Source organism: Cydia amplana, chromosome 18 (assembly GCF_948474715.1).
Source record: "Cydia amplana chromosome 18, ilCydAmpl1.1, whole genome shotgun sequence".
Taxonomy (NCBI): domain Eukaryota; kingdom Metazoa; phylum Arthropoda; class Insecta; order Lepidoptera; family Tortricidae; genus Cydia; species Cydia amplana.
This window is the reverse complement of record NC_086086.1, coordinates 15,030,294-15,042,992: the sequence shown is the minus strand read 5'-3', so window position 1 is coordinate 15,042,992 and position 12,699 is coordinate 15,030,294. Positions and strand designations below refer to the sequence as shown.

The window sequence follows — 12,699 nt, the reverse complement described above, 5'->3', positions numbered from 1 at the left end:
GATAGATTTTATTATAAAGTACCTTTTTATTTACTTAAATTAATCAAAAACAAAAATAATAAATGAGATCCACTCAACTTATCAATAACTTCATAATTCTTAATTAACAAATCTTTAATCAAGCATACATATACATGGCTCAATCGGATGGCCATCACTAACGGCTAGAGACCCCCCCCCCCCCCCCCGTCGTCGTGAAAAATATGAATGTCAGGAAAAATATTCGGAAATCATGAATTATGTCAGGAAATTCTAAATTTGTATCTGGTAACCCTACTCCCACGGGAGTTTTAGAACTTTCCTTCTCTCTGACACGCACGCGACAGAATCACCAATGAGTCTTCCAATAATAAACATGGAAGTGCGTTCCTGTGTTCACGTTTTGGGAGTTCAAATGGAAGGGAAAAGGTTAGGTGTGTTTATAAAGTCGTAGGTACGAGCTCGGTGTCTCGATGAAAATACAGGATTAGGGTGTTACAAAAATAAATTATTTTACTTTTCTAAAGAAATCATTTAATTATAGGCACAACATCAATTAACACTCTTAAACTGTCCATCGGTGGACTTTATGCCTTTTGTAATAAGGTTTAATAAAACATTTTTTTGTAATTTTTGATTTAGCTATATTCTTAGTTTTTTTTAGGATTAGAAATTTGGTAAACAATCTTGACGTGTCTTTTAATTGAAAAACACATTTTAAAAATAAGTTACGGTAAAATTATGAATCTAATACGATCTTTTATAGTCTTCTGCTTTCATAAATAATAGTTATTGATTTAAAAAAAAAATCAATTAAAAGACACATCAAGATTGTTTACCAAATTACTAATCCTAAAAAAACGAAGTATAGTTTTTTCCAATTGCTAGGTGTCTGTAGAAAGAAAAGTACAGCGATAAAAGCTTGTACCAAAGATTACATTTTTGCCTAAAACTTATTTTCTCCAGAGTGTACTTGCAGTAACGAGGTCATATAATATATAATATACACTCGAGTCCTCAGGGAACTGTCCTATTTCCGCCCAGTTACCGCCATATTGGATTACAGGATATTTTTACACCCGTGTTAATATTGCACTCAAGTATCGATAAACTGCCCACTCGTTAAAATGTGATAAAGTGGTATGGTATCTATAAGTATATCGAGTGATAATAAAACGATAAATTTTTTCGCCATTTCTTGGATGAGAGACTTTATCTACTTACCTTTATTACTCCCTCAACTCCCCAAAAGACCGTAAAAATGGTCTACTTTGCGCCATTGCACACTGTGGATACGTATACGTAATTAATTAATGATCCGATTCTGTAAAATGATTACATTTAATATATCCTCCTAAGGCCCAAGGTCCTACCTATAGCACCTTTTCAGTTCGATGTAATTTAAACCATGTTCAATTGGAAGAGTCGCATACTTATACTTGTTTCTTTTATCAAACAACGCAAAATCAACTCTAATATTTCCTACAATTAAGGTTCAAATTTTATGTGGCAAATTTTGGATTTTTCTTTTGCTGGGCCTTAGGATGATATTCAAAGATTCTTTAAAAACTCTTTTCTTAGTTCTAAGGATATTTTTATTGCTTGTTGAGATGTAGGATCTAGGTAATTATCAAGGCTCGGAAAATCATAATTTAGGATCCACTTACGAGTCGAAAGTGTTCGTTTACGGTCTACGGGTGTCATTGGGGCATATTTAATCGTTGACATTGGTATAAAGAGACTTAAATTCTTTACAGAACAAACATTACCCTTACAAAATGACGGGCGTTTTTCCGAGCTTTGGTTATTATGAGTATCATAGAGAAATAAATATACGAGTATTTGGAATATATTCAAATCAAACCAAAAATTACATTTATACAGTACATATGGGGCTACTTTTCCGCACTAGTGCGTAAAATAGCACTTTTCGTGCGTATGTCGAAACTTTAAAGTGACATATCAACTGTAAAACGTTGTTCGATACACGTGCGAATAGGTAATTCGCAACTCGTGTCGATTTAAAACACTCCCTTCGGTCGTGTTTTAATTTATCGCCACTCGTTTCGAATTTCCTCTTTTTCGCACTTGTATCGAAAATAACTATTTTGACACTGACAGATCGGTATCGTATCGCTGTGACACCAAGCATTGTTCGAATTGGGCCTTAATCATTTGTTTGTCAACAGAACTTGCTGTTTTACTACGAGTCAGAAAACAACAGTCGACCAACAGGAGTGCTTCTCCTGGAGGGCTCTTACTGCGAACGCCTCAGCAAGCCGCTGGAGCGGGCTCCCGTGGGGGTAAGTTTTAATTTTATTAAATAAATAATAAATAATTTGAGCCTATATACGTCCCACTGCTGGGCACAGGCCTCCTCTCATGCGCGAGAGGGCTTGGGCTATAGTCCCCACGCTAGCCCAATGCGGATTGGGGACTTCAAATACACCTTTTAAATTTCTTCGCAGATGTATGCAGGTTTCATCACGATGTTTTCCTTCACCGAAAAGCTAGTGGTAAATATCAAATGATATTTCGTACATAAGTTCCAAAAAACTCATTGGTACGAGCCAGGATTTGAACCCGCGACCTCCGGATTGAAAGTCGGACGTCATATCTACTCGGCCACCACCGCACATTTTTATTATTTATTTAAATTTTATTGCACAAACACAGGAAAAATGTACAAATGGCGGACTTAATGCCTAAAGGCATTCTCTACCAGTCAACCATTGGGTCAAACAGACCCAATCATTCATCAATCATTCGTTTATTCTCATCTTTACATAGGTATATAGTATAGGCTACATGACTAATTTTCATTTATGGTGTCAATCGATCGGGTTTGTTTTTAGGATCAAATGTCTATATGGGACCCATTGCATTAAAGCAACACAAAAGTCAGAAATTATAGTCAAAATCCGACAGTCGCACTTCACTCGCGAAACACCCCTCACAAAAGGATAAGTGAACGTGACGTCAAGGTCACTGAGATCCCATCTTGTAGTATGGACAAAACAAGAAAATTGCGTTATTGTCCGTGAAATATTGCGTTTATGTATTTTTTGGATAAAATATAAGGAATCGAATGGTTTTTATCGTTTTTGGAAGTAAAAAAAACGTAAATTTTGAAACTTTCAGGTCCTGTATTTTTGTAACATTTCCTTGTTTTCTTTTAATATCCACGTTATTGTGATAAATTGCTCATTTGCTATTTTACTAGATTTTGTTATAAATGTCCACATGTGTCATCATCCCTAATAATTATAACATTTTAAACACTTTAAAGTCTCGCGTTTTGTACACATATTTAATTACACAAACGGGTCTACCGTGATATAATTTCATTGTTTTTACCTTAAATTCCGACGTTTCAGCTGACTTGCAAGACCACAATTGGAGAATGAAATTATATCGCGGTAGACCCGTTTGTGTAATTAAATATGTTTATATAGATATAGTATTGTATATTTAGTAATGATGGGCAATATGACACCGATAATGGAATGTATACATAAATCATGTAAAATGAGTATTATCATCACTTAATTAAAGGATCCTGTGTCATTTTTATGAAATTTTCGAGAGCTCTTCCAACTTTTTGAAAAGCTTCCGCAACTTGGGTAGTACCCATAGATAATATGTAGGTATGTATATACAAACAGCAACACTCTTAACTGTCTATCGGTGAACCTTAAGCCTTTTGTAATAAGTTAACAGTGTGGGCGATGGTACCTATGTGCTAATCGAGTAATTTTTGCAGTTTTGCTTCACAATCACCTACCGTCGCGAGAGTCAGCGGCAGTATGAGCTGCGCGCCGCTTCGGAGGTCGACTGCGTGCACTGGGTCGACGCTATACGAGAGGCCAGGTTAGTTCTCACTCATACTTAACACAGGGCTCGATTCGGATTTTGAACTAGACATCCATTAGATACCTATCTATTAGACATCACCAAGATATCGGAACGATATTTTCAAGATCTAGCCCATTGGTTCCTAACCTGGGGGTAAAACTGGGCCCCTATTCGACATGTGCAACTGTCAAATTTCGCGTCATTTGAAATTCAACTGTTGAAGTTCATTTGAAGTTCATCAAGTGCTGAAGTTCATTTGGTACAAACAATAATTTAACAAAAAACAACTTTGTTTTATTATTACTTTAAGGTTTATAATGGTTTGGTTTGGTTGTCACCTAACTGTGGATTGCTAATGTCAAATTTTGACAAGTAATGATTCCAAATGTAGACTTTTTTCTCTATGACCTTCGGCTCCATCTTGGAGTTTTTGACGTGCGAAAGGGTAATTTATAGCAAAGAGTAAAACTTTTTTTTTTCAGTACGTAAGTTTACATGAATTAATGACATCTTGTGAGCGATAGACTAACGAATGCGCTGTAGGCGATGCGGCGGCGAGTAGTGGAACTTACGTGACAATTTCCATCAATCAAAAAGGGACTACATTGCTGATGGTCGATAAAGGCTATTAATAATTGAATTTTAACAGCAAGAATGCCTTATTGACAAGCGATCTTTTTGTTGAACCCACACCTACACGTCAAATAATGCTTGCTCCACACATTCTCCTATAAACGCTCAAAATCGTAAAAAAATGAAACAATTTACTCATCACCTCTCTCAACTCAAGCTGCCTATTTCTAAACCACGTTAATAAACCACAAGTTGTACCTTAACACATTTCGTAAACCACATATTCAGAAAAGTCCGTATTTTATTACTAAGTGGAACATGAATAGCTTGTATTACTTTTTTGGCATAAAAATAATCTAAATTAGTCAAAATATTTTGACTAAATATTGCGCTACTGCTACCTACTATATAGGTACCTACTACCTTAGTAACTTGGTAACTTTGTCAGTCACCAACTATTTTGATGCTACCTACAAAGAGCATCAAAATAGTTGGTGACTGACAGGTTAGGCTCCGGTCTTGGTAAGTAATATAATCAAATACAGTAGGTCATAAGACCTAACATTACTACCAAGACCTAAAAGTACCTATTGTTTAATATGTATCTACTCAGAGATGATTTTTAATTAAAGGAGATTAAATACATATATGTTATTCAACTACAAATAAAAAAATTAGATCTATTTCAGTTTACACATTTTTTTTCGTTTAATTTTAATAAAACATTAAAGTTTTTAAGCATTCAACTTTATTTAATTTTCTTCACTTTATTATTTTCTGATATTTAGGTAGGTATGGTGTTTCAGGTTGGTAACAGGAAATAAGAAAACCACACCTCTCCAAAAACTCTGCTGGTGATTCACGTCTGTAAGTTTAAATATGAAACATGATAAAAACACTTAAATTAAAAACTTAATGTCTGGGAGACCGAGTTTTGCTCTGGAAACATATAATAACCCAAAAATGCGCGTTTTCCCAGAGATAAAACCTAGCTAGATCGATTTTGCGCCCCCGTAAACCTCCATATAGCAAATTTCATCTAAATCCGTTTAGAGCCGTTCCCGAGATCCCCGAAATATATATACATATAAATAAATAAATAAATATACAAGAATTGCTCGTTTAAAGGTATTAAAAACTTATAAATAAATTATTAGCCCTAAATCCTGGTAGTGAGTGTAGTGACCTACCAAGTGCGGTAGGGTGCCCTTCTGCAGGCTGGCCGCTTGCCCCGCTGGATAAGAATGCTGATCCGCATCATCAAAAGCATACAGATATAAAGCGCTTTGACAGCTCCTCATAGAGGCAACGCGCGTTAGGCCGCACGCCATAAATCTAAGCTAAAGTCTTAAATTCGAGATCATGAACATGAAATATTGTTCGCTATAATATTAAAATCATAGGTATTAGACCTATGATTTTACTATTATAGCGAAAAGTTAGCAGGAGACGGCCGTGCCGTGGTCGTGATAGGTACAGCATGCGTGGACCAGACAAGCAAACCCTGAATTATGTCCCTACCTATTTTACTATACCTTTGTTCACCATTATGTTCACCTATGTATATTTGCTCTTCTTTCCAAGATAATCATCTTTTTCAAAATGTAACCCGTATAATCGGGCTGTATAATTGCCTCAATTTTTTTTACACAAAGTTGTATGTAATCTTAATTCGATAATTAATGATGTTTTACATATTTATCATATACTATTTTGCAAATTTTTCTTGGATATTACGTTGTTTATTTCGATTGACGATTACTATGACAGCGTTTTTTTTTTCTTTTTTGGCATTTACTACAGTAGCCAGTGTCATGTCGATATAAAAACACTTTAAAAATGGAAAGGTTGAGTCCTCAATACAGTGACATTATAACTCAAACAAGAACCATCCAAAGGGGGGTGGGGGGAAATTTCGTTATCTGCCTCTCTATCACTCTTGCATATACGAGCGAAATTTAATGGTGGCAGATAACGAAATTGGTATCGCGGCAGGCCCTCTTTAAACAAACCGCCTTGATTCATCAATGTTATATTTATTAGGAACAAACGTTGACTGCCGACTGTTCTATATATTATACTACTCTTTGCTGCCCACTTCTAGCGCTGGCGGTACACCGCGAAAATCAGTAAAATGCTGCAAATGGTGTTAAAGGTCTGAAAATCGGTACGATTGATCTTTAGGACATTTGAAACAATTTGACCCGAAGCGCCAACAAATAAAAAAAACGAGAGGAGTTATGACGTCATGTTTTTTTGTATGAAATAAAAAAAAATGTTTAGAAACCTATCGTGTATGGTATTAAACGAAAGGGCTTTCTGAGCCAATGCTAAAAATATATCACATAGTTACATTTCAGTCATTTTGTTTAAATTATAATTTATAATAAAAATAGTTTTCAAAACATACCAAGTTTGGGCTTCTCCAGATACAATACCATAATTTTTTTTGTATCTTCTAAACCGTGCGTCGTAGCGCAAAAATATTAAAATGTTCATTCCTCTGTAAGAAACCCTAATTCATATTAAAAAAAAAACACAAAAAAGAGATTAAAAAACACAAAAAAAAACTTTATAATGCTGTATCTCCTAAACCGTGCGTCGTAGCGCAAAAATAATCAAATTTTCGTTCCCCTTCAAGAAACCCCTAAGTAAGATTTAAAAAACACAAAAAAAGAAAAAAAAAAGAAAAAAAAAGAAAAAGAGGAAGAAAAATATTTATAGGGCTGTATCTCCTAAACCGTGCGTCGTAGCGCAAAAATAATAAAATTTTCGTTCCCCTTAAGAATCCCACGCACTGAACAACCTATCACATTAGGACATGAAACAATCATCATCATCCATTTTTATTATTATTTCATTGCATTTCAAAGTAAGTGCTTGGTCGTAGAAAAAGTATTGTATGCAACGTTGTTTAACTGAGTCAAAAAATACTAGTGGCGTCTTTATTAACAATTTTCGGTTGTTGTTTGTTGTTATTGTTACTCACGCCACTCGCCTTTTTTGACCTCTCTTAAACAACAGTTGCATAAAATACTATTACATGTTCCTTTGGTAATATCTAAGCTTTAAGTAAGAAAAAGTTCTGATGAGTGGGGGGTGGAGAACTCGGGAAAGGGGGGACGTTAAAGGTGAGTTTTTTCGGTTAATTCGTTCTTAATTATTACATAGACAATTTTCACTACGACTTATAGATTCCGAGATATAAGCGACTTTCTGAAAAAAACCGTTATATATTAATTTTATGCTTTCTTTTTAAATATTTAATTGAGAGATTCATAGATCACACTATGTAAAATTGAAAAATAAAAAAAACCTAAATGTATATAATTTCAAAATTGCTTTATTAGGGTTAGATATGAGGATATTAGGTATAAGATTAGAGGTATATTTTACAAAAAAAACTTACCGTATTGTATCTGGAGAAACCCAAACTTAATTGGTATGTTTTGAAAATTATTTATATTATAATTTAAAAAAAAAATACTGAAATGTAATGATGTGATATATGTTTGGAATCGGCTCAGAAAGCCCTTTCGTTTAATACCAAACATGATAGGTTTTTAAACAATATTTTTTTATTCCTTACAAAAAAAGATGACGTCATAACTCCTCTCGTTTTTTTTTTATTTGTTGGTGCTTCGGGTCAAATTGTTTCAAATGTTCTACAGATCAATCGTACCGATTTTCATACCTTTAACATCATTTGCACATTTTACTGAATTTCTCGGTGTACCGCCAGCGCTATATAGGTATACTTGGTCAACCAGATCTTGACAGTAGAAAAAGGCGGCAATTTTGAAAAATGTAGGCGCGAAGGGATATCGTCCCCAGTGAAATCGTCCCATGGAAGATTTGAATTTCGTGCCTTTTTTTACTGACAAGATTTGGTTGACCAGCTATATACATATTATACTACTCTTTGCCTACGCCTTTGTTTTAAACTTTTTTTTAACAAGTTTTCACAGACAATTAATAATTTGACATAGACACATCAAGGCGGTTTGTTTACAAAGGGGCCTATCGGGAAGTGCGAAAATCGAAACTCAGCTATTTGCCTCTTTATCGCTCGAATATGCAAGAGTGATAGAGAGGTTAGATAACAAAATTTCTAATTTCTGACTGTATTTTTCTTTAAATATTTTCAAATATAATTAAGTTGCGTTGTTTTATCACAAAGTTAAAAAGACTTAAAAGACCACTGTCTGTATTATCATCATCAGATCAGCTCGATGGTAACCATAAAAATATTGTATTGTCACCCATATTACATATTATGTACTTATGTAAATTTTCAGCTTCATTGAACACCCGAGAAGTGGGTCAAACTAGACACGCGGTAGCGTGTCCAGCCAAGTTCAAAGAAAAAGGAACTGGCGACGCAGCAACCGTGTGTAATATTACACGAACCATTTCGAGCTACTTTTGACCCCTTCACAACTTGAAACCTACTTAACCTACACACATGAAATTTGGCACATGTATTCAAGTCCCTTAGCTTGTTCAAAATACACTATTTCATAAACATAGCTCAAACAGTTATTGATAAATTAACGTTTAAAAACCGGCATTTTTGTGACTGACTGACATATAGATCAAAAACCTAACCCACTTCCAGGTGACCTAGAAACTTGAAATTTGGCATCAAGGTAGACTATTAGGTGTATATAGAAGGAAAAATGTGAAAATTGGAAATGATTGATATATTGATGGAAAAAAAATAATTAATACTTATAGACCAAAAACCTAACCCACTTCTAGATCACTTAGAAACTTGATATTTGGCATCAAAGTAGACTATTAGGTACATATAGAAGGAAAAATGTGAAAACTGGAAATTATTGATATTTCGATGGAAAAAAATAATTAATACTTATAGACCAAAAACCTAACCCACTTCTAGATGACTTAGAAACTTGATATTTGGCATCAAGGTAGACTATTAGGTGCATATAGAGGGAAAAATCTGAAAACTGGAAATTATTGATATATCGATGGAAAAAAAAATACTTATAGACCAAAAACCTAACCCACTTCTAGATTACTTAGAAACTTGATATTTGGAATGAAAGTAGACTATAAGGCGTATACAAAAGAAAAAATGTGAAACTGAAACTTTTTGACAATTAACCGCGCGTTAGCGAGGGTCTCCTTTTCAGCTTAGGCAAACTGCTGCTGCCAAGACAAATCCTTTATAATTTCAGGATTTTCTACACAGCACAGAACTTGGCACCCATATAGATCTCAATTCTTTTGTCGGCGAGTCAACAACGACACGTATTCTCAATATTGAACTTGGCTCTCATTTCACATTTATGTTTTTGTTGGGATTTAATTTGCATGATTTGATTGGAACCACATTGGAACAGACAGACAACCAACGGGACAGATGAAACTAAGTAAAAGCTTGAAAAAATGTGGCTTTTTCAATTTCTATTGCAACTTCAGATGAAAACGGGGTCTCTATTGTTTCCCAAATAGTTTTAAGCCATAATGTATTGTTTGCTCGAATTTTCGTTAGTCATAATTCATTTGGTTCAGAAACGCGTCACTTTTCAGGATTGCCATAAAACAAATCTATTATGACTTAAAACTTTATGGGAAACAACGGGACCCCATGAAAACGTCCTTATTGAAGCATAAGGACCCTTAATTTATGGAAAGCCACATATAACAACCAATTCGAGGCTACTAGGTGGCAAAATACGACTCAATACGAGTAGGTAGGTCAAATACACGAGAGTAAGGATTTATATTTGGCCAAATATTCTTGTGACAAAGTTATTCTTCCTCGCGTTATCTCGATTTTGCCACGGATCATGAGAACCTATTGTTCGCTTGACAATTAATCCCAAGGATTGGCGTAGGCACTAGTTTTTCCGAAAGCAACTGCCATCTGACCTTCCAACCCAGAGGGTAAACTAGGCCTTATTGGGATCTGTTAGGCTGTTAAAGTTTAAAGTTACCTACTCGTAAGTCTCGTAACACAACATATAAGTTTCACATAACAAAATTACTTACATATATATATATATGTCGGGGACGGATGGTCCCGATGGCGGTGGGCGCGTGGGGGTAGTACCTAGATGTATTACTTCACAGCCAAAATAGTAGGTATGCTACCTACGCATGAAATAAACATTCGGACTCATTAACCATACTAGTGCCTACTATTATTTGAGTACTAAATAATAAAAATAACTAATCACTATTCCAAAATTATTTGAATCAAAATAAAAGATCACGTGAAACCGTTCAAATCTTTATTTTACAAAAGTAAGCTTCTAATGGCACATAAGAAATCAAAATAACACTTGGAATAAAACACTTAGCTAAACGGTTAAACAACGTGAGAATCTATAAGCTTTCAGAATAATCCTTCAGGTGTAAGCCTTCAGGAACGTAGCGAATTAGGCACGAGCTTGGCTAACGTCCGATCTCTAGCGCGGTCCGATCAAGAAGAAGGAAGCCAGTTCCAGCGGCGGAGCCAACCGCTCCCGCCTCCAAATTCAAGTTGGTAAACCTGCCTGACCAGTCTACCAACATAACGACAAAAATGCCTGCTCGTGCCTACGTTCACTCAAGATACCCCTCTTGACGTTCCAAAGCCTTCTACCTGTCATCTTAGTTCATCAATACGCCAATAGATGGTGGCGTTACTCTCTACGCAACTTTAGGATTCCGTTACAAGCAAATAATATGTAGCCAAACATTGCTAATCGATTTTATACAGGCGTTTAAAGCTATGAACTGTAACACTGCAATACGTCCTTCTGGTGTCTCGCTCCGACACGGCCGTCCTGCGTTACACACGTCCTCGTGTGTGGGTGTATGCATTTGATACTGAAACAAAACATACAGCACAGTATCTCATCGCTCGGTCATTCCTGACCAACAATTTGGGTCTCACTCAAATTACTATTAAAATCAAACTTTGTCATCAATCAAACCAGAAAAATAATTGTTCAAAATTACTTTAACAATCCTCAATTCTCTAGTCAAAAATAGTCCATCAAGCAACGACTAAATAAAAATAATCATCAGTAATCATCGCCGCTATCTAACGGATACACACCAATAATCATCGCCTCCAACTGGCGGATACTTTCAAATTTATGTGAAAACAGAACAATCCCAAACCTCAAAAACACAAATAACAACAGCTCTAATTCATTGCTCGGCAGTATCACTACTATTGTCGTCAATATCAATTTACGGGGAAATTATCTGTCATTAAAAAAAAAAAATTGGTCATATGTGATCTAAATTTTTGTAAGACATCTTAAAATAACTAACATTCTGAATTGATAGTTCCAATTTTACTCATATGAACACAGTACATAAACGGGAATTCATTTTTAACAAAACAACACCAGTCCTTCGGTGCATTGCCAGTCCTTTGGCAGATACCAGACCCTCGTCAGAAGTAACCATCTCAGCCGCGTAAGTGCTACTCCTCGCAAAGAGCATTCTGCACATAAAAAGCAGACCACGTGCACCTCTTACATGCTCCGGTACTTCTGATGCGGTCACTAAACAATACCCAGTCCATCGGGCATACTTTCAGTCCATCGAAAGCAAAACAGTATTGCCCAGTACATCGGGCGTACTCTCAGTCCTTCGAAAGTACAAGCTTTCAGTCCGTCGAAAGCAAAACAATGTTAACAGTGAATTCCAAAAAAAGAAAATAAAAACAGGTCTTTAAATCATGTTACTCAGAACCATTGGTACTATCAGCGTCAACTGATTAACTGAAACTGAACATTACTGATCAAAATCACTAAAGATAGCTTTCTTCTTTAGCTTTAACAACAGAAACTCGCTCAAGACTTCTATGCAGAAGTAAAACATCTCAAAATAATCCCAACGAAATGGGAACTGCTCACCAGCTTAATAAAGTATGATGCACGCGACCAAGTCAAAGGTGGTGGTGGTGAGGTCCAACCCATGCACGGAGGCTGATCCTTTCCGCTTGCCGTTGCCGTTGCTGTGGCAGATTGCGAGAGACACGATGTGGTTCAACATAGCTGGCTGTTACTGAAATCATCATTTGCACGGTATCAGGTTCATCATGTATGCAGGCTAAACTCAAAAGGTTTATGAAATGCAAGGTGGCAGACACAAAAAAAACATGTTTTCAATGTATACGGGGCTTCAAAAATCTCAGAATAAAATTTAAACTTCAATGAGTGCGCTTTAATTCATTCTATGAACAAACACGTGTTCCAAAAATAAGTAACACGGTAAAATGGGCCAATACGAAAAGTGACAGCATATTAGTTACGTTCGACT

At 35.6% G+C, this 12,699-nt stretch overlaps 1 protein-coding gene across 1 annotated transcript in view; it reads left to right on the top strand.

The window, feature by feature from the left end:
• LOC134656628 (ras-specific guanine nucleotide-releasing factor 2-like) overlaps positions 1-12,699 on the top strand; it is a 76,363-nt gene that overhangs the window by 8,488 nt on the left and 55,176 nt on the right. Inside the window, exons 4-5 of the mRNA XM_063512184.1 lie at positions 2,169-2,282; positions 3,743-3,849. Of these exons, the coding sequence (XP_063368254.1) occupies positions 2,169-2,282; positions 3,743-3,849 (221 nt within the window). The remainder of the gene's footprint in view (positions 1-2,168; positions 2,283-3,742; positions 3,850-12,699) is intronic.